The 27,223-nt window shown below is 40.7% G+C and overlaps 1 protein-coding gene across 1 annotated transcript in view; it reads left to right on the forward strand.

Moving 5' to 3' along the window:
* syne1b (spectrin repeat containing, nuclear envelope 1b) overlaps positions 1–27,223 on the forward strand; it is a 90,191-nt gene that overhangs the window by 2,548 nt on the left and 60,420 nt on the right. Inside the window, exons 3-31 of the mRNA XM_008287467.1 lie at positions 8,506–8,567; positions 11,113–11,208; positions 13,845–13,928; positions 14,789–14,881; positions 15,047–15,225; positions 15,412–15,608; positions 16,283–16,392; positions 17,701–17,751; positions 18,222–18,329; positions 18,429–18,566; positions 19,028–19,192; positions 19,307–19,419; positions 19,567–19,735; positions 19,823–19,919; positions 20,031–20,051; positions 20,361–20,563; positions 20,665–20,829; positions 20,943–21,095; positions 21,192–21,335; positions 21,589–21,756; positions 21,912–22,070; positions 22,160–22,324; positions 22,736–22,870; positions 23,167–23,325; positions 23,559–23,767; positions 24,279–24,387; positions 24,581–24,745; positions 26,016–26,183; positions 26,303–26,479. Coding sequence (XP_008285689.1) covers positions 8,506–8,567; positions 11,113–11,208; positions 13,845–13,928; positions 14,789–14,881; positions 15,047–15,225; positions 15,412–15,608; positions 16,283–16,392; positions 17,701–17,751; positions 18,222–18,329; positions 18,429–18,566; positions 19,028–19,192; positions 19,307–19,419; positions 19,567–19,735; positions 19,823–19,919; positions 20,031–20,051; positions 20,361–20,563; positions 20,665–20,829; positions 20,943–21,095; positions 21,192–21,335; positions 21,589–21,756; positions 21,912–22,070; positions 22,160–22,324; positions 22,736–22,870; positions 23,167–23,325; positions 23,559–23,767; positions 24,279–24,387; positions 24,581–24,745; positions 26,016–26,183; positions 26,303–26,479 — 3,962 coding nt within the window. The remainder of the gene's footprint in view (positions 1–8,505; positions 8,568–11,112; positions 11,209–13,844; positions 13,929–14,788; positions 14,882–15,046; positions 15,226–15,411; positions 15,609–16,282; positions 16,393–17,700; positions 17,752–18,221; positions 18,330–18,428; positions 18,567–19,027; positions 19,193–19,306; positions 19,420–19,566; positions 19,736–19,822; positions 19,920–20,030; positions 20,052–20,360; positions 20,564–20,664; positions 20,830–20,942; positions 21,096–21,191; positions 21,336–21,588; positions 21,757–21,911; positions 22,071–22,159; positions 22,325–22,735; positions 22,871–23,166; positions 23,326–23,558; positions 23,768–24,278; positions 24,388–24,580; positions 24,746–26,015; positions 26,184–26,302; positions 26,480–27,223) is intronic.

Here is a 27,223-nt window from a genome sequence, read left to right on the forward strand (position 1 = left end):
AGTCAAACAAGAGCATTTAGGCAGCGTATAGTTAGAAAACTTATTGTAGTAAAATGATTAAAATTATTTTTTTGATCTAATTTTTTCAAAATAGATTGTTAGCAGATAAGCATAATTTGATATTAAGTTACAGTCCTGCATTCTGCAAACAGCGTGTTTTCAAGGACTTGTAGTCTTTAAAAGCACAATAGAATGTCACATTTGTATAATTAGATTTAATGTGCACATGGTCTCTTTTGTCACTAGACTTGTTTCTTTACAAGACAGCACATAATCTTATTTGAAATAATAAAAAAACATGTAATGTCTTGTGACCCAACTTTAAGAAGACATACTGCATTGTTTCGTGGCCTACTGTATGTTGAGTGACTTAGAAGTCATTTAGAGGAACATGATGACATTTATTCGCTGAATATTGTGAAACTCCTGATCTCGACACATGCTTCAAAGCATGGCCTTTGATAAGTTGGCCGTCCCGTCTTTAAATCTGATTTTCTGTAGAGATTAGTAACGCATATTTGCAGCAAAGAGGCATGTGTTTTCATGTCATGTCAGCCGTGTATCACCAGGGAAATGAACTTAATGCATCTTAGATGCATCAAATCACTTAGGTTTTTCAAGAAATTGGGTAATTTTTGCCCTTTTGTTTAACCACTTCTTAGCAAATTATCTTTTTTATCTTTATTTGAAAATTTAGTTTAGTTCTTTTTGAAGCAGGTCACGGATCATCAGGAACATTTAATCCGCCGAGTCTTGACATGAGATACTGAGTCACAACAACTGCGGCTTCATGAATTCACAGACAATGCACTGAACAAGACTAAAACCTGACACCCTTTTTGCCCTTGGAAGGAGAATAGATCGATAGCAGGAGCCTCGTTTTGTTGGTGTCCCCCTTTTGTTACAAGAGCATTAGGCCACAGCCATCACTACATGAGTCTGGTCAATTCTGGCATCTTGTACTCAGTTTAGATGAGTTTCTAGATGTACAGTATAGCAAGAAATTTCACACCTTATGGCTTGTTTCCATAGCTACTGTTATGAAACATTTGTCTGTGGTTTTGCCAGTGTTGCCCAGTTCCTGCTACTAAGACACTTGGTTTCCTGTGCACTGCACAGCTGTTTCCATTTGCTTATTATTAATATGTATTCTAAGCACATTGAAGGAGAAATGTGTCATGGCAAAGAACACCTGCCATTTGGGTAGTTTAACAGTATGTTATCCTCAAATTGGCTCAGATGTGAATGATATGAAGGATACGCTCACTCAGAGTGAATTAAAAGATGTTGAGGAATGTCTAGGTAGATATTTGCTTTTGTTAATTGCAGAGAAATAAATGAAAGCTGCATTTTGTAGCTCTTATTGAAAAAAAAAGAGTCAGAACTCAATCAATTCTTTTTTTTTTTTTTTTTTAACCACTATAGTGCACAAATGGCACAAACTGCTCTGCAAAGCGCCAGTCACAGGAAGTGGAATTTGGTGTCAGGTCACATCTGGAAGATGTTATTGTGCCAGTGGTTTTAGGTGCCCTGTAAATGGCAGACAGCAAAGTAGTCTGGGCTTTTTTTTGCTCTTAATCAAAAGCAGCTTCCTGTTGTTAAAGGCATCCTGAAGAGAAGGTTACTGCAGAATCACTTTGACTTGAGCAGCAGTCCATCTTGGTGGATGAATTATTGACAACAGATAAGTCTCCAGTCTTGTGAATACACAAATCTACAAGTAGACACTACAAGTAGATTTGTGAAGAATCATCCCAATCTTACAAACAATCAGGTTAAACACCTGTTTTATCTTGTTGCTGCCATCAAGCTGTGGCAGTATTCTGTAATTAATTTCAGGGCCTTATGATGATGCACCAACACCTTGCAGCCTTAAATGCCCTCAGGGAGCAATTGATGTCTGTCTGTTGCCTGGTGGAGTGTGCATGACAGGCGCTTTCCTCCAAACCGGGTTTGTTGTGGGTTTCACTAGTCGAGTGTCAAACAGGATATGAAGACATAGAGCTGGTGAAGCTGGTGAAGGGTTTGTGGTCATGCCGTGATGTGCTGAGATGAATCTCCACCCCGGAAGCTTGGAGAATCAGTCATACAGACAGATATGAAAAAATGGCGCTGTTTTTATGATATTAAAAAAAAACATTTGTACCTGATTTCCAGTAATTATATGAAAAATATTACACCTGATTGTTTCCTGTGATAAGTCAGTACATAAGGCTCACTGTCTGAAAGGGGAAATAATTAGGGTTGCAACAACCTGTTATTTCCTCAATAGTTGAGTCAGCGCAGTGTCGACAAATAGTGAAAGAAAAGGCCCAACACAATTCCTCTGGACCTGGATCTCCATATTATATATAACACTGCACTTTCCCTCCACTACATTTCAGAGAGAAACGTTATACTGTTTTCCTCCTCTGCATTTGTTTGACAGCTTTAGTTACTTTTAAGATGAACATTTAATACAGTAGTTGATATAATTATAATATGAGCTTTTAAAAAAATCAGACATTGCTAAAGATTTAACCAGTAGTTTCCAACCATTCAGACTTTTGACGTTGTACATAAAGCAGTTTGTAGTCAGACTCACATTTCAGGCGTCTGTGGGTTGTTAACAGCTCCACCAAATGGTGGTTTTTATCCTGTAAACTTTACACATGGTCTCATTTTAATACAAATGAACCAATGTCTCACTAAAAATCAATGATAAGAGAAAGAAACCACAAAGTGGAAACAGGTATTTTACTTCTTTTTATTATTTAAAAAAAAAAAATAGTTTTCTTTGCACTTCCAATACTAATCCGACCAGATTTATCTGATGTTCCTTTCTATATAAAACTGAATATAAAGTAGTTCAAACTAGCTCCACCTGCAGCAGCAACAACATAACATGCTGCTGATATACTGATGTTTTACTGTTAATTATTTAATGATCTTATGTATAATAATATATCAATCAGAGACCAAACGTATAATTTTACATTAATACGTTAACTACACGCAGCAAGAAGGTTGCCGGTCGCGTCCCGGACCTTCCTCCCATAAGGTCCAAAAACATGTTGAAGTTAATTGGTGATACTAAATTGTCTGTGGGTGTGAATGTGAGTGTGCTTGGTTGTCTGTCTCTAAGTGTAGCCCTGTGATAGACTGGCGACCTGTCCAGGGTGTCCCCTGCCTTCGCCCCAAGTCGGCTGGGTTAGGCTCCAGCCCCCCACGACCCTAGTGAGGATTAAGCGGTGTATAGATAATGCATGGATGGATGGACGTTAACTACATTTTGCTGATAATACTTACATACTTTTTACATAAGTGAGATTTTTTGTGCAGGACTTTTACTTGTAAAGGAGTATTTCTACATTGCTGTATTGGTACTTTTGCTTAGGTACAGCATCTGAACACTTCTGTCAGCACTGATAAAAGCAGATAAAACCTTACATTTCTTTTTCTTGAAAATGATCAGAGCGATTAATTGACCATTTGAAAAGTTTGGCATTCATTTTCTCCTCTCTAAAGAAACATATATTTTGTTTTTGGTGAATCACTTCCCCAGCCTGCACATGGAGCCAGTATCATAAGATTGCAGCTTTGTTGTTAAAGGTCACAAGCTAAAAACACTGAGAGCCACTGTGGTGGAGTGCAGCCATTATGTTCGCCAAAGGGGGTGGAGTAGTTACATCAAGGCAAGAAAAAGAAAGAAGCATGCGTGTTGTCAGCTGTGAGAGATGCTTTTACTCGACAGTGTCACTAACAGCTGCCAGAGACAGACAGCCATCACACTGACATGACAGAGAGCCTAATTACCCCTCTGCACTCAGCTAAGCAGCACCAGCCTCTTTTAAACACTTCCTGCAGAAGCTAGGACCTATATCTTTTCTGTGATCTTGTGCTCATTTGTTGTCTTTGTTTTTGACTATTACATTACAGTGTTGTCATATTGTTTTGAAGCCCAGGAAGCCGTTCAGTAAGTAATAAACCCTCAGTGTCAAGTATCTCAGAGTGGACTGGCTAGAGTCCAGCCACGGAATCATTTCTTGTCCTGCTCGGCCCGTCGGTGCTAAAACTAGGCCTGCTCTCCGCTAAATGGAACAGCAGAGTGAGTGGGCTTTCACAGTGCTCCCAGGCGACCAACCCACGCCAGTGTAAATGCACCTACCTACTGTATACTATTGCCAGAGGTATCATCTGTGCTAAGATCACCTAAAGTACTCCATTACTCATGTGAATTGCACATGCTTTAGTGGTTTGATGCGCTGCGTGGTGTTTGTTGCTGGGGTCGTCCACTTATAATTGGCACTTAGCTGCTGGTACTGCATCAGGCGTAATTAAATCAGTTGACAAAACCATAATGACTCAATAATGGGGAGATGCTTTGCATAAAGGTTTCATGCATGTCAGAGTAAGTATATCCTGACCTACATATGCACACCTTATCACATAAAGTGAACCGTGCAACTGAGTTCAGGACTCTGGACAGCTCCTTGATAGCTGAGAATAGCACGGAGTAGCTGGAATATCAGGAAAAGTTATGATGGCAGGAAGGTTTTTGTTTCATGTGATGATTTGATGATCGGATTACAAAAGTATTTTAGGGTGCGGTGTTGGACGTTGATACTTCTGTGTGTCCACTGAGTACTGTGAACTGTCCCAGAGTTGGTGCTGAATGCTGTGTCAGATTGGTCATCTTGTTTACTTATTTTTAATTTATGTAGGTTGGGCTATATTTAAGATTTTTGTAGTTGTCCAGGTTGATCTTACTTGTGGTTTGTGTAGTTTACACCCACATTGTTGTTGTTGACAGGATGGAGTTACTTAGTCTAAGTTTGAAATTCTACATTTGGAATAACCTCCTGAAATGTGCCGTCTCAGATTTAAAGGGGTCCTGAACATTTGGAATAACCTCCTGAAATGTGTCGTCTCAGATTTAAAGGGGTCCTGAACAACAATAACACAATATAAATACAGAACATTTAACAAAGACACAAATAACAACAAAACAGTAAGACAACACCAAATGTGACAACAGAGAATTATGAGCTCAAGTTCTAAACAAATCCTAAAAATCAATCAGTCATCCACCATTTAAAGGAAAAAAATGTCAGTGATAGGATTACATAATAACATTATAAAGTAATATAGTCATAAAGCATATTGACTACAGACAACTGATCCTATAATAAGAAGACATTTGGGAACAAGTGAAAAGAATATATGGACTACAGGCAAATTAGTTTAAGTTTCAAGTTTAGTTGGGTTTCAACCAGTTTTACATTATTAAGGCAGGAATTCCTGTACAACAGCATTACATAAACATAGAAAAGCCTGGGAACTTTGGCATCTTGTGTTCATTAGGAAATGGTTTAGTAATAAAACAAATGTATATTTCTCAGTGTTACGTTTAAAAAAATGTTTCGAGTTGATATTGGCACTAAAACTCATACGCTGGCACCAGTAATCACAATTTTCCACTGGCTGATTCTGATGGAAATAAAAACACACCACTTCCTGTGCAGCAGAGGATTTTTCCTGGGTTGGATCTGTCTGGATTTTAAAATAGGAAAAGTAAGGACAGAGGTTGAAGCAAGCAAAGAAAACATTTTTACAGCCCTTTAGTATTTGCTGTTCGTCCTGTGAGATGTAACATTATGTGGGACTCTAATGCTATGAAAAGTTTTATTTATATCAACAGTTAATACATGCATTGATAGACTAGACTTGTGCTTTTATCCGTTGTAGATGATTTAAAAAAGATTTTTTTAGCATTAAAAAATACAGTTTACGGGAGAGTGAGAAGATTAAAAACTTGTAAAAAGAAAATAAATAAAAATAAACATATAAATTCTAAAATATTAATTCTCCAAACCAAATACATGCTATAAAAATCAAATTAATTATAGGTTTAATCTTATTTTTTTGTCCTAGCTGACAAACTGGTTTGAGTACCTAATCTTTTTTTTTATTTAATTTTTTTTATTAGGGGCTTATCTGACTCGTGTCTCCAAAAGCTCATTGTTCTTAGTGTGTGCAGCTGTCAACATGATTTTAATGGCACTACTAACCTTTTGCTGTTTTGATGTAAAAAAGGAAAAAAAAACATTTGCAGCCAAACAGCTTTTCTGGGCCACTTCCACCAGCAGTCTATAGAAGAGTAATAATAGAACGACAACCTCAGGACTATTTTTAGCATATCAGAAAGGCTTTTAGAAAGCTGGTGGTCTTGAAAGAATAAAGGGGAGTTTTCTGCAGGAGATGATAAGCTATCAAGTACCAGGTTTACTAACTATTGTGAGTTATATTCAGAACAGTTGGGTAGAAAAACAGACTGGTCAGAGCTGAAGTGGTTCTGCAAGGTCTTGTAGGACAAACATGGGTCTGCTTCAGAGGTTTTACATGATACAAAGGGAATCCCGACGTGGGTGTGTCTGCTTTGTCGTCACAATAGCACTGAGAAGGAGCAGGTGGTGGGTGTCGTTCACCAGCTTCGGCATTAATTATTAAGATTTGTTGCAGCAGGGTGAGCTTTGTGTAGCAGTCTTTTAATTTTGTTCAGGTCCATTTAATCAATAGGCCTGTGGAGACTTGAATTAATTTTACAGCCAGAGAAATAATAGTAATTTTTAAAAAAAAAAATATAGATTTTGTTTTTGTTATTGTCTTGGACACTAATGCTTTTACATGTGTCAGTCTCATGGAAGATTAAATAAATCTTTTATTTAAACACAAGTCAATACACACACACACACCCACCCACACACACACACACAGACACACACACACGCACACACACACACAAACCAAGCTTAAATCGGGATAATGCAGCCAAGGCTGTGACATCACCGCCTCCCACATGCTCATTGGTCGAGCCACGCTCCAAGCTGAGCTCTCTCCAGCCTCAGATGGTACGATGATACAGCGAGGCAGTGCAGCGGGGGCTGTGCACATCCACACAGGCATGGCTCCTCTGGATGGCAAAAACACAGGAAGAAGGAAGGATGGGATTGTAAATCACCCTCTCTGCTAGAGTTTTCTGCTTTGCCGACTGTGTGTGTGTGTGTGCGTGTGTGTGTGTTTGTGTGCGTGTGTGTGTGAGTGTCAGGGAGGAGGGGACGTTTTCATCTCAGCCTCCAGCAGCTCTTTTGCTTTCACTGGGGAAACCAGGCAGCCAGATCTGTTTTGCTTCCTGCTGGAAAAAAGAAAAGGTTGAAAGGACAGCCGTGTGACAGTTTTTCCACTGTGGATCTTATTTTCACCCATACATATATATGTACCCTGGAACTCATGAGATGCGAAGAGCGAGAGCCGGAGAGTGGGGTGTAGAATGGCTCACTATAAGGATGTATCTGTCAGGAAGACTTCTTTAAATCTGGTGACTGGATTTTTTCAGTATCTCCGTGGTAAGTAGGGCAGCAGCACCCTTCATCTCTCATCTGTGTTGACCTGTGTAGCTGATATGGGACACAACATATGCTGATGTTTTGTAGGCGAATCCCTGCTTTGTGAACTAGTTATCATGCTGCACAAACACAGCTGTACTGTATGTGTGCTGCATGTGTGTGTGTGTGTTTCTGTGTGTGTGTGTATCTGTATGTGCGTGCTATGCTTCAGTGGGCATCCCCTGTGCATCAGTGATGAAGCATTTGCCTGTGGGTTAACGTGATGCCTTTGCTCCCTGTATAGTGTTCGCATTGCTTCCTTATACACGTGACCACTGTCTATATCTCTGAGGGTGGATGTTTAAAAATGGCCACTCTGCGCGGTGTGCAGCACTAGCCAGCCGGCATGCGTGACAGGGTGTTAGAAATCAGCCCCCGACGCAACAACAGCAACACCAGAGCAAAGAAATGTGTTGTTTTGTTGTACTTGCTGCATAATGCATGAGGCGTTGTGGCTGAATATATTAATAGACCACAAAAGGAGGCTGGGGGTGACCGAAACAATCACGCATGTTATTACTGAACAGAGACAGGGCTCGTGAGACGTGCTGGCAGAAATTTCCTCCCCACTCACTCTCTAATCTCCTCGTATGACCTCTTTTTGAGAACACTTCTCAGGAGCATCATTTATACTTACGCTGGCAAGCGTCTGTTAATCGTGCTGCACACGTCTAATCATTGCAGAAGGCGTGCAGTTTAACATACATGGTGCAGGACTGCTGTAATGCTGCTTGACATCCCGGAAGCAGTGTAAAATTACATAGCTTGAGGTTAGATGAAGTTGCATCCTGGCTGTGGGAGTCCTACAAAGGCTGTAACTGACAAAAGTTATGGTTAAGAATAAATATTTTATGCGTTTTTATATTTCTCTGGCAGCTATAAACTCAACCACATCCATTTCAATTAACAGCCACCTCTTTGCAACAACAAATCTGAACAGTGAGTCCTATTATGTGTGTTCTGTCCATCTGTTTGCATGTTTCTGTAGTCAGAAAGTGGGCCTTCGACTCCACAGTCCACCATCGGAGCACGTGCTGCAGCTATCATGTATTGACATGCCCTGTGTGCCTTTAATTTTCAGATGAGCAAGAGGCGGTGCAGAAGAGGACATTCACGAAATGGATCAATTCTCATTTAGCCAAGGTAGGTGGGAATTTCCATCCATCCACTGCTTCTGTCTACTTCACTATCACTTCTTAGGAGCTGGAGATTGCAGGATTTTACGTCCTAAACAAACCATCAAAACAATTACATCATAAGTAAGTGGGAAGTTGTGCTGTGATGACCTTTTACCCTCGGAGTGACTCGTAATATTTTATTCCCAGTCATGATTATGCAGTTCCTCTTTCGGTCAGTTGTATTTCAGGCTACTGACCGGTCACGCCTGCAGAAAGAACTGGTGAGATTTGCCATGCAGCAGTCCGTAATGGCCTCTTGTAATAGAGCACAAGATAACTTCATTTATCCAGCTAACTGTAAATAATGGCGTCATTTAGCTCGATTCAAAATCAAATCCTGTTTAATGGAACAGGGTTTGTTTATAATGACAGTGTGCTGGATCCAACAGTGTGGAAGGAACACTGCACAATACACCTGCGATTCTCCTGGTCTATTATGCTGTGACAAGAGCTATTGAAAGGTGTGGGCAGAGGCTGCAAAGATGACACAGACATGAAAAAGCTCATAGCCAGTTTAGTTTAATAAATCTCACTAGGGGGATTTATACTCAGATGAGCTTCCATACCACCAGCAGAATGTGTTTGTGTGGACATATGGGGGGCTTAATGGAATTATTCAGACACTGGTGTGTGGGTTATGTATTTGTTGTGTGCTGTGTATGTCAGTATGTGTGTCGGTGTTTGGCACGTGTGTGTATTTGCGGACAGGATTGGCAGGGACAGTAATGCGGTGTGCAGATGGAGAACAAGAGGGTGAGGACAGTTCCCTGCAGGCAGTCGTCTGCTTCTAAGGATCATGCATGTAAATTGCGATGCAGCGAGTGCACAACAATAACACAAGACCGCATGCTGTATTACATCACACTGTGACCCTAAAATAACGGCGGTGAAATTAGATTATGCACCACACCAAACCTTAAAAGTGCAATTTGTCAGAGGTCTTCCAGAGAGCTGTTCAAAATTCCGAATAAGTAGCTGGTAGTCTTTATATAACTGTAACTACAGATGACACAGCAGAGTGTGCAACTCAGACAGCATTGCAGGGTTTAAGTCTGGGATCTGGCAAAGAGATTTGGTTTCGAGGGGTCTTTTGTTTGGGCCTGATCTGCCCACGATAGTTCAAAGCTTGGGCTTCTGAAACTTTAGAAGAATCTGAGTTATGTGGTGGGCCAATGTTGGGACGCTCTGTTGGTCTATTCATCATTATTCATGCACTGCGCTCAGGCTCGCTCACTGTGCATACCAATAGGGCTAATGTAGCATAAGCCACATCATGAAAGCAATCTCACACCGCAAACAGCTCCTCAGTGACTGCCTTGTTTTACAGGAAAGTTCACAGTGGTGACTTTTATTGTCAGTACACACAGTGTCGCTTGTAATGATAATAAAGGTTTGGCTTGAAAAATGTAAGTTTATTGTGGATAAATGTTAAATATTGGTTTCAATAAAATCTCCCTGTTTTATGGGTGAAAGTGTGCATTATCTAAGCCTGAACTTCCGGCAGCTGTCACACTTCCCCTTCAGCCTTTGTGTCCATTTCCTCTGATATTGTATTACCAAGCGCCTTTTCAGTGATTTTCACAGTTTTTTCCACTCCCTCATGTGACTCAGGCAATTAAGTTTTCAGGGTGGGTGTGATTTCCAAATGACAAGGGCTGGAAAACTAAAGCATTGCTCTTTTTTTATTTGAATCTGACTAACAGGGTAGATTATTACAAACCAGTGCTTCTCTGCATTTAACAGATGTTTCTTAAAGTGTCCCCTTTTTTCACAAAGCTGTATTTTGCATACTGCAATAGTGAGCCTTCAGCTTCTTGCTTTTAGAAATTTATAATGAGCAAATTAAGTTTAAACAGAGATTGCATGACACATTCTCTCAAGCTGTTTTTTCACAAGAAGGAAAAAAAAAGAGTACATGTACCCGATAGCAGGATAGACGCTTGCCTCTTCACACTGTTTTGCCCCAGATAGGCAGCCAACTGCATCCTGTCATGGAATATGTTGAGTTGTGAAATGGCCTGTATACAGTGCCAAATAAAGAATTCTCATGGTGAGCCTTCCTTTTAATTAAAGCTTCACTCTGCCGAATAAATAAACATCTGTTTCATTTACTAATTCTGTGCTGAATGTGTGATACAGTAGGGTATAGCGCTGTCACTCGTCATGTGGAGCCCTGTAAATGTGGGGAAATGTTATGGAGACACAGTATCCAGCTAGGGTTAAACGAGCACCATCGCCTCAGGACCGGGCACCAGGCCACTGCCTAGGAAAAGGCACCATCTTTTCAGCTGCAGGGAGGCTCTGTGGTTGTTGCTAACAAGCCTGTTTCTCACAAGCAGCACTTGGTTTCTCTTCATCGCTGCTAATGTGCTAGAATACCAAAATCCTTTCACACTGTAGAATTAGCAGCATAAATGCATTTCTCGTGGGTTCTCACAATTTATCAATTTACAAGAAATTTTTGCAATATTTTCTTTCTGCATGTTAAACCTGTGTCTTCTCTCCTTCAGCATAAACCGCCACTAGAGGTTAACGACCTTTTTGAGGACATCAAAGATGGGGTGAAACTCTTGGCTCTGTTGGAGGTCCTGTCTGGCCAAAGACTTGTAAGTCTTATTTGTTTATTGCAGAGGATGTAGAAACATAAATTGCATGCTTATGTATTTACATTCTCTGGATTTCATGTGTGGATTTACCCAAGGGGATGCACCACCCTTTATAATATGTACTGGAAATAAGAAATATGCAAAGCAGGGCACATATTTTCACTTCCATATTCCAGCAAGTCAGCATTTTGCAGTGTTAAACACATAAGCTGCATACAAGTTTAGGTACATGGACTTATTTATTGTTATTCATTTATTTACGTTGAAGATTTTTTTGTTCTGCTGTTGATTCTCTCAAAAATTAGACCGATTTATTTTATTTATTCTGTTGGAATTACTAAACAAATCACAGATGCGAACTCCGATTCAGAGGCATGAACATTTTGAATTTCTGTTTTATTCAAAGCTACCAAATTCTTATTTATTTTAACTTAGTCTCTGACTTCTAACAGGACGTCTCACTAAATGTTGCATGCAACGATCAGCCACAACATTGTACCTTTTTCACATTGTACATGTGAAGTGAAGAGCATTGGTGGTCTTGTTACAATGCAATGCTCAGCTGGGGAAACTTGGGTCCTGGCATTCATGTGGATGTAACTTTGATGCATACCTCCCTCCAATACATTGTTCTGGACCAAGAACACCCCCAGTGGCAACAGTATTCACAGATGGTTGCGCTTTCCCCAAAGCAGGACAATGAGCCCTGCCATACTGCAAAAACTGCTCCGAAGTGGCTCGAGGAACCCAACAGAGAATCCAAAAATCCTGCTTCCAAACTCTCCATATTTCAATCAGATCGAGCATCTGTGGGATACACAGTTTCCACCCCACAACCCACAAGATAGAAAGGATTTCCTGCCAACGTCCCACACAGGACACGCCAGGAGGTCCTGTATCCTTGCCCTCATGGATCAGAGCTGTTTTGGCGAAGCAAGTCGGACCTGCACAATATTAGGCAGGTGGTCGTAATGGTGTGGCTGATCGGTGTACTCTGCTGTTGTGAGGCAACATATGGTGGATCCATGCAGTATATGTATGTATTTAACAAAAGTTAAAAAGCCCATGTTTGGACAAAAAGCGTTTAGTGTTGGATCACTGCGCATAAATTACAGGGCTATGATTTAGATCTGAGCCTCCCACTGTGAGAAGCTGTTAGTGCACCACTCTCCCTATCTCTCTCCCTGACACTCACACACACACAAACACTGACCCAGATTCTGGTATTTAGTAATTAGACCTGTCTTGATGCAAACTGCCATGTCGTCTGTAGAGCTGTTAGTTGGCAAATGAGCCAAACTTTATAGTGAACATTTGCTGCTTTCGTCAGTGCAGCGCTACTGGTTTATATCGGCCAAAATTTTACCATTAGCCTCTTTTAGATGTGCTTTTCATTAATCTGATGGCTTCTGAATGAGTCGTCTTCATGTCTGAATCATCACCCTGATTACTTTACCGTAAAAGTCGCCACAGCAATCTTAATGACATAATAACTTCTCTGTGTCACTTTCACCAAGTCTGCACAAGCCTCAGCTGCATGCTTTCATGTTAACAAACAGACCAACCCAGTCTCATGGCAATTCGTTGAACAGACACAGACAAGCTACATACTTTGAGTGGTGTCAAGTAGTTTCGGAAAGCTTTTTTCAACTTTCCGCACAAATATTAGTACATGTATATCACAGAGCACAGAAGACACAGTTTGGGTGTCACAAAACATCTTTCCCATGCATGTTATCCTACAATTTTACATCTATTGCCCACAGAAATGTGAAATATTAAAAAACAGAGGCTGCAACAGGTCAGATTAATAAGACTCAACACTTAGTTTGTTGCTTCCAGCTGTTTTTAAAAGTATTTCCTCTGAGTTTATTAAATCCCTGCAGCATCAGACAACCAGTTGCTGTGTCTGTAGGAGCGTCTCCAAAGAGAGAGGGCATTTACACATGTGAAACAACAGTGGTAACCTCTTTAAATGCGTATAATTATAAATGATCCCTGACATGGAGACTGGGATTGATCAGGATCTAGCAGTATATCAGAGAGTCACAGTTTAAACGCTACTGTCAAATGATCTGTTACGTAGCGAATTTAGATTTATCCTTTTCGTCATAATTGCATTATTGTCATTATGGCACTTGATGTTCAGGCCAATCTCATGTGTATGACAAAAAAACACCAGAATTGTCATGACTTTTTCTGTCACTGTGGTGGGTATATCTGTGAGCAACATTACGTAAAGGTGACCTCTGTCTGAATGACAGAATGGCATCGCTTTGACAGGTTGAGGAAGCCAACAATGTTATCCAGTGTCAGAAAAGAGCTTTGGACAGATCCCATTGATTTTAATTCACACTTTAAAACCCAGGGTTATTGTTCTCTCTCTTAAAACGGCTTTGGCATTGATGTTAAGTAAAGGACATGTTCACCATCTTACAGTGCAATTTACAACCAAATGTGATGCTTTATTCAGCTGCCAAAGTGAGCGGTTGGTACAGTAAACAAAATTGCCATCTGCAGTTAAATTTGCACCATGTTTCTAATCAGCAGACGGTTTAATGAAAATATCCCCAGCTTTGCATGATATGGCTTCCTTGGATAGCTTCATTTTCACTCTCTGTCCTGTCTGTCTTAAGCCCTGCGAGCAAGGCCGCCAGCTGAAGAGGATCCACTGGGTTTCCAACATCGGCACTGCACTTAAATTCCTCGAAGGCAGGAAGGTAAGCGTGGCCACCATAACAAGCATTTGAGTGTTCTGAAGTAATTTTCATCCTAAGCTAAATATCCTATTAGAAAGAAACAGTAGCATGTCTTAAAGAAGTCAAAGGTATGATTTAGAACCCATGAGAAAAAGCTGTTGACTGGATATTTGGCTGCACAACATGCTGTATGTTCAGAGTAGCGGGAGGAGGACTTCTTGATTACATAACCCATCTCTAAATCCCTCGGCTCCATGAAGCCTGTGTCCCACTTTCATCTGGGTTCCCTGAGGACTCAGACTTATATTTTTGTGATCTCTTTCCCATCATGTGTGCCTTCAGTCTGTGTATCGAGGATCTCCGGTCAGTCGCCATTAAACGCCCTGTGTGATCATATACTGTATGCATTCTTTTCATTTGATGCACGATGATGCTATGCAACGCTTGTATACGGCCATTGTGTTCCCATAAATGTAGTTATTACGCTTTTCTATTGACGTGCAGTTCAATGCATTTTGACTTGGACACTGGTTACTGGTGTATCTGGCTCGCTGCAATTCTGAATTGCTCAAGAGTAGAAATGTAAAATTCTAGCAGTTCCCTAATGCAAGGTTTGCAATGCTGTGGTGCATCTGCTTGTTATTTAATGCTTAGTTTAACACTCCTTTTCTGTTCTGGTTGACCTTTCACTGTGGCTGTTTCTGCCTTCTGCCAGTGACAATACTTAACTGCATCAAAGACCTGACTTTGATGGGCAAACAAAAGCTTGCAGTTTTTTGGACCGTATGAAACTGGACTTCTCTGGGTGAAAATTCTCACTTTCAAACTATCTGCGTGTGACTTGCGTTTCAGAGTAATGCTCTGCTGTGTTTTTGTTTCAGATCAAACTTGTTAACATTCACGCCACTGACATCGCAGATGGACGACCATCAATTGTCCTTGGGTTGATATGGACCATTATCCTCTACTTCCAGGTAATACTTCGTCCAAGAGTTTAATAACTGTGCTCACTCCAAGGTGAGTTGCTGCCCTGCAAGTAAACCTCTCAGACCAAATATTTTTTGCTCCACATTTTAATCCAGTATTGATTTTTGGCAAAACACTATTTGCTTTTTCTTTTCCTTTTGTGTCTCAATTAGATTGAGGAGCTAACCAGCAACCTGCCAGCCCTCCAGGCCCTATCCAACAGCAACTCTTCTGTGGAAAGCATACCCAACTCTGAAACAGGAAGCCCTCCCATGAAGAGGAAGGTGGTTAACAAATTTCAGGGCAATGCCAAGAAGGCCCTGCTCAGATGGGTGCAGTGCACAGCAGCCAAGTATGTCACCTTCAAATTGCCTTTTCAAATTACCAGCATGAAAAGAGTTCTGGATGCAAATCTATACAGACAATACAAGGAAATGACTAGAACCTAACTTTGCATGCCATATTGTAAAAGTTTCAGAGTTTATACACATTTATTGAAGCCCTGGAAGACATAAATGGTTGCATATGTGTTTTTCAGGTATCATGGAATTGAGGTGAAGGACTTCGGTCCCAGCTGGCGCGATGGCGTTGCCTTCCAGACGGTGGTGCACGCCATCAGGCCAGACCTCGTGGACATGGAGGTGGTACGGCGGCGAAGCAACAAGGAGAATTTGGAGGAGGCATTTGCACTGGCAGAAAACGAGCTGGGCATTCCCCGTCTGCTGGATCCAGAAGGTGTGTCCTTGACCTTTTCTGCTGCTGAGTTATAGTGTAATATACCAAAATAGCATTGGGTATGTGTGTAAAATTGTTAATTCTGTAGATGTTTGCTTGTGTGTTTTGGACATAAGATCAACAGTATTAGTCAGATAAATCAAATTGTGTTATCATGCAAATCAATTCTATATGAGCTATTTTGACGAAATGTGTGCCGAAAATACCAAAGCCACCTCGCAGAGGATTAAAATTCTGTGTTTATCCGTGGCTCAGAGTTTAAGTCTGTAGAAGTGAAGCAGTCCTGCAGTGGCTCTGCAGTCCTGTCTTCACTAGCAGAGTCGTGATGCTTTATTGCACAAAGAGCTGCACTGAAACGTCTCTGCTTTTACAGGAGCTTGACCCTGATTTCTTGAAACATCAGGTCAGGGATGGAGATGAAAGTAGACGTGTATAATTAGCTGTCATGCCTCAGTAGATTTATCCTCTTGAGGACACAAAATGTTTTTGTGTCATATTGACTTAGTATCAAACGTAATGAGTCTGTCATATATTCCTCTCATTTCTACTGGCATGAGGGCATGGTTTAAGTGTGGTAGTGACATGAATATTTCAGGCTTAAATTACATTTGTCTCTGTTGTCTGGATTAGTTGATTTTCCGTCATTCAGTAACATTGTTTGTGTTGCTCTGTAGATGTGGATGTAGACAAGCCAGATGAGAAATCCATCATGACATATGTGGCTCAGTTTCTCAAGCACTACCCAAACCCACACCATTCTGAAACAGATGGGCAGCAGGATGAGGTACTTTGTTTGAATTTATGATACACTATATTAAGTGCATGTAAGGCAGGTAATACTCTGGGGAGTTTTGGGGATGTCATTGTGTTAGCTATATTGCCTAGACTGTGTTTAACTCCATGTGTTATTATATTTAAAGCTGTACATATTGTTGCCATACACATTTCCCAATAACTGCCTGGTATGAGGTGCGATCAAAATGTTCCAAGACTGTTCCTGTGACGTGTGCATTGACTTTTTAATGGTCATGCCACATGAGTGAGCAGCAACAGTCCCAAGCCATGATGCCACTTGAGACTGTTCTATCAATCTGAGTTACGCACATTTTAGTGACCACTGGTAAACCTTTGTGATTTCACCGTGGACCTCAAATTAGACCACAGAGCAAACATCTTATTTGGAATAAGCAAACCTTTATGTCAAGGATCATCACGAGTGACAAGAGTTGGATCAATGGCTACAATCCAGAGACCAAACAGCAGTGTTTGCAGTGGAAAAGCCTGACGCATCAGATCAGGAGCACACCAAGTGCATGTTCATCGTTTACCCCAACATTTTACAGGACTAGGCTCCATGAATTAGTCTCTCAGGGTCAGGCTGTCAGGGCAGAGTTCTGCTACGCTGTCCTAAGGCGTCTGAGGGAACATATTCGGTGTAAATCACCTGAAGAGTGGCCCAATGACATGTAGTTTCTGTGTGAGCACGGTGACTATGCACAGGTTTTTTGGCCCTAAAATGCATTCTTTGCTCCCCACCTGCCCCAGTCACCAGATTTCCTTCTCTGCAACGTCTTCCTCTTCCCCAAAATGAAATTGAACTTGACGGGTTGATGTTTTGACACAGTTTGGGAGACTCATCACCCATCACAGATGCTGCTTGTTATGTTTACAGAACGGGACCTTCAGGTACCATTTCAGGCATGACAGCAGCACTAGAAAGTAGCGTATTGCTGTGCAAGGCAATTAAACTGACGTGGAGGTCTGCCAAATATAAATCAGATGTGATTTTTGCTGTTTATAGGTGCAGTCTCTGAACTTTTGAATCGCACTTTGCATATCATCCTCTGTAGAGAATGATCACACACAGACATCATACCAACAGTATATGAAAACTGCTTTACCTGCTGCTGAGTTGAACTATTGCAAGCCTGTACCTGCAGTTCTTCATATGTGTCATTTTATCACATGAAGCTTAAATGAATGGAAGCAATCATAGCATGATCACGGCAGTCATATAATCATCACCATTTTATTTTCCATCATCACGGACTCATTTAATTTCTCCATCTACTCATCTTTTGTGCACATTAAGCTGCTTCTTGGCTCAATTCCAACTTTTGCACTGTCAGTGCCAGTACTTCAGGTGAGAGTTCAGGTCATAGTGCTGCATGCTTTCTGTTTGGAGTGCATGCCCACCTCACCCTCATCCCATTTCCTATCCACTTTGCTTCTTTTTTCCCCCTTACTATTCTAATGCCTTTATGACGTATTTGCATCTCTCTGTGTGCTTTGCTGCTTTCCTGGATAGTTTGGCCCCCAAGATATAGAGCAAATGCTTGAGGTATGTTCAACTAAACATACTAAATCAAAGGTTTGAAGATGATAGTTTTAGTGTCCGTACCCTCTTCATACCCTTTAACTTCTACCTCAGCTTGTAAGACTAATTAGTTGTAAAATGTAGAGTTATATCCTAGCAGATTAAGTCTTTTGTCTAATCTTTAACTGCGTGTTTCTGGAATGTTGTTTTGGTGTGAGTCTTCCAGTGGCATGCTGATTAGAAAACAGGATTAAGTTTGTTCCCAATCTAAACTGCATGTCTATTAAATGCGACAGAGAGAGGAGCGGAAGATGCTGAGAGAGCTGAAGGTGTTTTTAGATCAGCTGGAGAGAGATGTGCTGCGAGCCCAAGGAGCCGAGGGAAACCTCACTGACAAATATCAGGTGAGGACATATGTGGAGGGACAGAAGTGCATTGTTATATAACATTCTGCTTTGACAAAGACGTTTTTTTCAACATGTGCGTCTCCTGTTGTTTTCCAGGCTTTCAAGAGCTTCCGTGTACAGTATGAAATGAAGAAAAAGCAGACAGATCCACTGTTACAGCCGGTTAACAAGGATGGCAAGCTCTCTGTGGATCAAGCTCTGGTCAAGCAGGCCTGGGACCGTGTGTCTGCCAGGGTAATTGTACTGCATGCTTCTGTACAACATGAATAATTTATAACTAAGCCACGAAAAAAAAAAAAGCTGAATTAATTATGATGATTAATCATACGTAGATTAAACAAAACACAAGGATTAATAATAGATCATTGTTTGTGTTATTTGTCATTGCTAAATAAATTGCATCATCGCTCTGGAAGCTGAGAGGAACACATGTCAGGGTTCTACTATTTACTCGGTGCCAGTGAAAGTTCAGTGGGGTGCAAGCGATTGAATCAGTTTGTTCAGAGGGGAGGAGACGGGAACAGAGGCGGTTTTGTTCATCGGGCAGTCTTCCTCTCTGGGTATCCCCGGCTTGTCTAGACGGGCATAAAACTCTTTTGTAGCCCGATTGCTTGTGAACATGTGGAAGTGTTTTGATCAGCATAGCCTCCTCTTGCTTTGGTAGAGTGTTTTTTTTAAATGGATGTCAATTGCAGCTGCTGGACTGGCACATCCATCTGGACAAGTCCCTGCCTGGTCCTCTGGGAGTGATTGGGGCCTGGCTTCACAGAGCAGAGATGGCTCTGAGAGAGGACATTCCCATCCAGCATGCTCATGAGGAGACAGCCAATGTTCTTCACAGAAAACTAGAGCAGCATAAAGTAAGATAGCTTGCTGTCTAGTATATTTGGATATCTATTGACTATTAGCATTATTATATATAAGTAAAATAGGATGCAAAGCCAATGAGGACATCATTTTCTTTAATTTTGCAGGAGGTGTTAAAAAACTTGGAATCACACCGGCAGCCCTTCCAGCAGATACACAGGGACAGATCAGTAAATGGAGTGCCTGTCCCACCTGAACAGCTTCAAGATATGGCAGAACGGTAAGATGTTTATCCAAATAATTGAAATTCCTTTTTGTCATTTGGCCTAATTTTATGAACTCTTTCTAGTCAGTGTTTTCTTTGTTGTTCTTCTGTCAATTTTGTAAAATCAAAGCAACATCTGAATGATGATTGTTTAATTTGCAGGTTCAACTTTGTGTCTACGTCGTCACACGCTCACTTAATCAAACTGGAATTCTGGGAAATGAAGTATCGACTGATGGCGTTTCTGATGCTGGCTGAGTCAAAGCTCAAGTCCTGGATCATTAAATACGGCCGACGGGATTCAGTTGAACTCCTGTTGCAAAGCTACCTTGTAAGTTGAAACCATTGTCATTGTAGATGCAGTATTTGAATGGTGCTGCATCTGTCAGACCATCTCATGTTTTCCTTTCTGTTCCAGACTTTCATTGAAGGCCACAGATTTTTTGAGCAGTATGAGATAATCTTCACATCCCTCAAACAAGCTGCAGAGGTTTATGTTAAGTCTGACAGCTCAAGTAAGACTCTTTTCTGTTTTATTCCCGAATTGTCTGTTATTTATACATGTTTTACATGTGTATTTGTTTGGGCTCCTAGTAAACAGTTTTACTATTGATTTCATGTTACAGGGTCTAAGACCTGTAACAAAGGTAAGTCTAGAAACAGTCTGACAATATTCAAAACCTTAACTGTGCCTGTCTCCTGAGCCATTTCTCTCTGTAAATTTGGGGCTGCACTTTTCTTTTCTAACATTCTTTGAACTCCCAGAACTGAAAAATCATACTGCATTCTGCATGAAGGAGTAACCATAGCTGGAATGCTATTTTAGCATGATTTTTCTGACCTAACATACAATACCATCAACCACAAGGCTGAATGATCATCAGACATAATCAGCTGCACTTCACATCCATATTGATTTTTAGCTAAAATGCAGTTGTTCCACATTTTGTTTTCAGTTGATGAAGCAGAGGGGGTGAGTAAATTCCTCAGTGATACTACAGCTCAGTGGAAGAACCTGGCTCTGGAGGTGCGGAGCGTTCGCAGCATGCTGGAGGAGGTCATCGCTAACTGGGAGAAGTATAGTGGCACAGTGGCATCTCTGCAGGCCTGGCTAGAAGACGCTGAGCAGATGCTCAACCAGTCAGAGAATGCCAAACGTGTAAGTACATTCAGAGACATTAAGGAAAAGCACATGTGTCTGATTGTTCATCGGATGTGCAGTTAAACTCCTGTGTTCCCTGTTTCTCCTCCTTGTTGTAGGATTTCTTCAGAAACCTTTCTCACTGGATTCAGCAGCACATGGACATGAATGATGCTGGCAACTTCCTCATTGAGACATGTGACGACACGGTCTCACGGGATCTGAAGCAGCAGCTTCTGCTGCTGAACGGGAGATGGAGGGAGCTGTTTGTCAAAGTCAAACATGTGAGTGCAATGCTTTTGAGCTCTAAATGTGCCACCAAAGCAAACAGGTTTAATATTAAAAGTAATTATAAATAAATAAATATTCAATCCATCTTCTTGCATTTCATCGGCAGTATGCAAGAGCAGATGAGGTCGACAAGCTAAGACAAGACTACCAGGATGGGATTAATACCTTGAAAATGTTCATGGATGCAACCAATGAGAAGATGACTGCTCCTGTCCAAGTATCTTTCCTCAACGTCAGAGCCTTTTCTCAAGATGTTGAGGTAAACGACCTGTACTCTCATCTTCTTCCTCATTTCCACAACTCCTTAATCTCTGTTCTATGCGATATCATGTGGCATTTTTCACCTGCCCTGTAGGAAATCAAGCACAAAGTGCCAGCTATGGAAGCAGCCTGTAAGGCAGCCAGCCGTACAGCTCAGCTGTTGACCAAAGACACGCCACAAGAGGAAGTTTCACAGATGATGGCTGTGATGGCTTCGATCAAAGAGCAGCTGAGTAAGGTGTGTGCAGATCAATGTACATTAGGTGTATCTTCTTCTTATTTTCATGAGTGAATATGTCATTGTTAAACTGATGAGAAATTTTAAGGCCAATACTGATGCCCAGTTTGTGTAGAGGGTGTTCAGAGCCTGTATTTTTCATTGAAACACAAATGAAATGCTTGGGTACTTCTCAAAAGATTGCTTTTTATTGGTGATGTTGTTGATTTACGATCAAAATAACACTTTCATTTACACGCTGTCCTCTGATTAGATAAGAGAAAGATGTTTGCCTCTGCTGAGGGAGTCTCAGTCTCTTTTACCTCCACTGGAGGAAATGGAGAAGAACATCACAGGCTTCTACCAAGCTCTGGAGAAGGCTAGTCATATCACCAGCAGCCCTGACTCTGAGGGACCAGTAGACTTCAAGCAGAAATGCCAGGTGACTGTTATAAGTTGCATTCTATTTTTAACTGAATGACTTTTAAATAGATGAAGGAATTTTCAGCCTTTTCAATTTGTCATTTTCAGCAAGAGTATGATTTTATACAATATATGAATGAATGTCTGACACCCTGCTTTCATTTAACACTGAAGGAGCTGGCGACCTTCACTCACAGCTGTAAGAAGTGTCTGACAGTAATAGAGAGAAACCACCAAACCATCCAAAAAACAATGAACAGCAGCAAAACCCTCCAGCACATGGACATGAGTCTTCTGCAGAAACGAGTGGCAGACTTGCAAACCTCCTCACAGGTAAACTTGAACATCTGCTACAATTCAACACATAAGCCTTTAGAAGTGTTTAACATTTTTAAATACGACTCTTTTTTGTTTGTTTTTAGAACATGATCAAGGAATCCACAGAGTGGCGAAAACACGTGGAGGCAAACAGCTGCCTTATGAAAAGATTTGATGAGTCACGGGTAGAGCTGGAGAAGGTTCTTAAAATGGCGCAGAATTGTCTGACAGAAAGAGGCAACCCAGAGGAGCTGCTCAAGAAACACACAGTAAGGGTCTTATGGTGGTTTTTCTTCTCTCTACATTTTTTTTTTGGGGGGCAACAGAAAATATACATACAAACATACTTGCTTTAAGGTTGAAAATACCAAATGTAGCTGTACATATAATGTAACATGTTACATAAGCAGTACTGGAACATCATGGGACAAATGCACGAAGAAAAGTGATATATAATTGAATTAAACAGGTTTCAGCTTTCCACCAGATTTCATTAAATTTGGCTTGGTAGTTTTTGTGTAATCATGCTGACAGATACACAGAAAAACAAACTCCGCCTTGGCTCTTGCTTTGGTGTAGGACCTAGAAAATAATTACAGTAGGATGCATGTTAATGAGACACAATCTGTTCGACGCAAATTGTGAAACATTATGAACACTTTCTAATTTTTCTTTTGCAGGAATTCTTTGGACAGCTCGACCAGCGGGTCTTGAATACATTCCTCAAGGCTTGTGATGAGCTGACGGATATTTTGCCGGAGCAGGAGCAGCAGTCACTGCAGGAAACTGTCAGGAAGCTGCATAAACACTGGAAGGTTGGTACCATGAGTCTAATTTATAAACCTAAAATATCCTGATTTTCATTTTATAAATCACAGCACTGTGTCTAACAAAGACTGAACAATATCGTTAATACTTACAGGAATAGTTGCTAATAATCCATATGTACATATTTAACATCTTAATGTTGTCATAATGCAAAAAACAGTTTTTACTGATAGAAATAAAGAGCTGTTTGTATTGCACTTTCTATAGTTTCTGAAATATTGCTCATAGCGGACTGCACAGCTCTGAAACTGAATTCATCACTGTTGCTCTTCTGCTTTACCAGGACATTCAGACAAACTCCCCCTTTCACCTCCTGCACCTGAAAGTGGAGGTGGAGAGGAGCAAGCTGATGTTGTCCCTGCAGGAGTGCCAGGCAGAGGTGACCAGGGAAAACCGCCACCTGGCCAGCATGGGGAGCGAGAGGCTCATCAAGGAGCACAGGGTAATAAGCACAGTGTCGCTGGCTGAGTTACACATATTGATTAACCGAGTGTAAAATAATTCAGTGCAAATTCACTGCCTCGCACAGTAAGCAGTGTGGGAAGATTTTCATGATATTGATCCACCCAAAAGAACTGAGGCTTTTCCACTGTCAACCAAATACTATCCTGGATCAGCAGCATTTTGTTGTCTTGGATTCACATAAATCTTTTTCTGTGTAAAAATGGCTTTCAGGCCTTCTTTAGGGAAAAGGGCCCCCACTCCATATGCGAGAAAAGGCTGCAGCTGATGGAGGAACTTTGTCAAAAGCTCCCTGAGGGCGACCCAGCTCACCAAACCTTGGAAACGGCGAGGAAGGACTTCGCTGATGTCCGGGAGGAAATCGAAAGCACCCATCAGAAGCTAATGCAGCACCCAGATAAATGGAAGGACTACAATGCAAGGTGCAGCAATCATATGAAATTACTTATATAGGTGAAGTCCACTTAAGTTTAGTCATTTCTTATAAAGGTGTTGCACTGTTAATGGAAAGGAGGTACCTGTGGTGTAGAATTTCATCGAAGACTGTCGTAGTGCTGTTGTGACAATAAAACAGTGTGCTCTGCATTCCCAGGCAGTGTCATACATTTTTGACATAGCCAAAGTAAGCATGTTAAAATTCCTTCAGCCATTTAAAATACAGAGCAACAATTGTATTTTTCAGTGCAGATGTTTTTGATAGATCAAAAATTATTACTGGAAAGTTTTGATCCTTTATACATTCTGATTCACATTCCTATCAACACACACTGCTGACAGTGAAGCAGGAAACACAGTTTGGCTATTATAGTTCATGCTCATCCGAGTTGGCCCCAATATTTAATTATATATATTTTTAGAAAAGAGCTTTAATCTTTCATTATTTGATGAGATCATTCCTAATATCCTGAATTTTTTATTTATGATGTAAAACAGGTACGCTGAGCTCTCTTGCTGGCTTATATCTAAAGAAAGCCAACTGAGGCTGCTGAGGAACCGAGCCAACGATCCCAGAAAATATGGGCAAGTGAAGGCGACCATCACAGTGAGTTTGTCCCTTTTATAAACTCCAAACTGTCCAACAACATTCTCCTCCTCACCTCCTCTGTGGTGGCTCACTTGTGCTGTACTACTGGCTTGTCAATGTCACTTGTGAGGAGATGGGAGTGTAAAACCACTTTGTGTCAGATGACTCTTTTGTCCACATGGCTTGTATCACACTCTGCCGCTGTGTGCAGGAGCTGAGAAATGACGCAGAGCTGCAGGAGGGGAATCTCGGCTGGCTGAAAGCCCGTATGGCCGTACTGATCGAAATCTGTGCTGACAGCGATGCCCAGAGGCAAGGAAGTGCACTGAGCAAGCTCTCCACTGATTTTAAGGGTCTTCTAGCTTCTCTCATCGAGGTAGGTGAAGTTCTTCACGTTTTATTAAGGTGCCAGGCAAACTTTTGATATTATGTCCCCTCTGAGACTCTATATCGAGGCTTGCAGATACATGTATGTCATAATAATATGTTTAAGATGTGTGCATGTTATTGGAGCTGTTATTGTAAAACTTTTATTTAAGAAACCTCATAAAGTTTATGTAAAGCAAAAAAAAAGTATATGTTCTGAGTTTCTCACCTCACAGGAAACTATCTTACTAACCACCCTGACAAATCTGAATGATTGCCAATTTTAAACAATTAAGATTTATTATGATTAAAAAATTAAAAAATAAGAAATAAAAAAAACAAACACCATTGTCTGCTCTGAATTGCTGGGGGTGGATCTGCTGAAGGTTCTGACTGAGAGGTTTCACATCAGTCCCACTGAGCCAAACTAGCCATGCAAAGAGACCTGAGTTAATTTTAACTAAACTAAGCATGTTAGATGTAGATACAGGAACTTTTGTCAGTTTAAGTCCGTGGACTAAATCACCTACTATAATAAACTAAGTTCAAAAGGCATTTTATGATCACTGGTCGACGTGCACTGCGGTCGATGGCAGTAGATGTCAGGGACGGCAGATTATCTGTGAATCCTAGCAATGAAACTTCATAAAACTACCCAGTGTAAAGTGTTGCCATAAATGCAGCTCTTCACAAAATCTACCTCTTCATCTCATCATTTGTAGGAAATTTAGACACAGAGACTGGGCTACTCTGCAAATTCCTGCATCCAGGCAAGATTCATTTGCATAAACTGTTGGCTGGAGTAAGGGTAGTAACTCAGATCAAGCAGGAGAACCACTGATGCTAATACACTGTAGTTTTTATAATGTTATTGTATTATGGGAAGGTTTCATTCAAATTATGGCTCCAGTGCGTTATCAAGCCATGTTTTGTGGCCTGTCCAAAAAACCCTAAACACAGAATGCTGCAATTAAGCACATCAGTTATGTTCTGACACGTACAACGTATTTAGAAACAAGTCTCTGAATTTATTTTACATGGACTAACACATTGGCTCTCACTGAAAACATGAAACCATAATGTGCCACAAAAAAGAAAACTAGCAATGTAAATAATACTTAAATACAATCATTGAATAATATTAAAAGCATAATATGTCACTGTACTGGAATGACGATATACGCAGCCCGTCATCATCAATTTTCAACTTTATAAATAAATTCACAGTAGTATTGTATGTAAAAGTCTTGTGTTTTTCTCTGTTATATTTTATCTAACAGGCTGAGAAGATGGTGCTGGCAGTTGGGGATTGTGTACAATTCAGGGAAGAGGTACAAACTACTTTGGATGACCTCGTTCAGGGCCAGAAAGAAGCTCAGGCTGAAGTTACCAAAATACTGGACTGTTCAACTGCTAGAGAAGCCCAACAGCTGCTGCTTGTCCACCAGGTACTGTAGGACGCAAACAAATTAGTAAATCTAATATAAAAATAATTAATGACTATTAATCCAAATTAATTTAATAGGATATCAATAATTTTACATTTTGACTGTCTCCCTGCACATAGCAACTGTTAAAAAGGCTGAAGCCGAAGAGAAAGGACGTCCAGCAGCTGATCACCAGAGGCCAGCAGCTCCAGGCTGAGGAGGGACTGGGCGAGACTCTGCAGCAGGACCTGCAGAGCTTAGAGAACACACTCAGCAAAATGGAACAGAATATGGATTCACAGGAGCAAAGCCTCGAGGTGAGAAATGATACTCACAAAATGATTCTGGAAATCTTTGATAAACTCATAATCAATATTATTTCACAGTAGGTAAAGTCAGCAGTGTTGCTATGAATACTAACCTGTAAAGTTAGAATGTAGAAGAGGGAAATTTTGCTGCGGTCTTTGGAAAACAGTGGCAAAGCAGACAGCCCCACCCTGTATTGGCTGAGCTGTTTTTTTCCCTGAAAAGTAAAAAATGTTATATGTCTCGTGACGTGCTGCCCTGATTTATTACTGTGAGATGAAAATATGATGAGTCATTGTCTGGGTGTCAGCTTCATTCTGACACATTTCATCTCATGATCAATTTATTATTGAATTACGCCACTACAAACTGTCTCCTTCCCCTACTTCCTTAGGTGCTTCCTTCTTAATTGAGTAAAGTGTAGAATTAGATCTGTCAGTTACCGAAACAGTGTTTATTTGATCTGTGCTATAATATGCTCTCAATAGTTTTGCAGTCCTTAGTTTGTTTAGTCGTATCTGCTGTGTGCAGTTCTGATGTCTTATGAGCTTGTAGGCGTCTGCTGTGTAATGTTTTGACACAGTTTTGTCTATTTTTTGCATCTATTTGCATTTTTAACATCAACCTGTACAGCTGGATTGCAAATAATATAATAATGATAATGAGCCTTTTGCCTTATTCTTGCACAATATCATCATATCAATAAATGAACATGTGTTGCCTTCTATAAATACATAAAGTAAACGAAATGACAG

Source organism: Stegastes partitus, unplaced genomic scaffold (assembly GCF_000690725.1).
Source record: "Stegastes partitus isolate 25-593 unplaced genomic scaffold, Stegastes_partitus-1.0.2 Scaffold502, whole genome shotgun sequence".
Classification (NCBI taxonomy): domain Eukaryota; kingdom Metazoa; phylum Chordata; class Actinopteri; family Pomacentridae; genus Stegastes; species Stegastes partitus.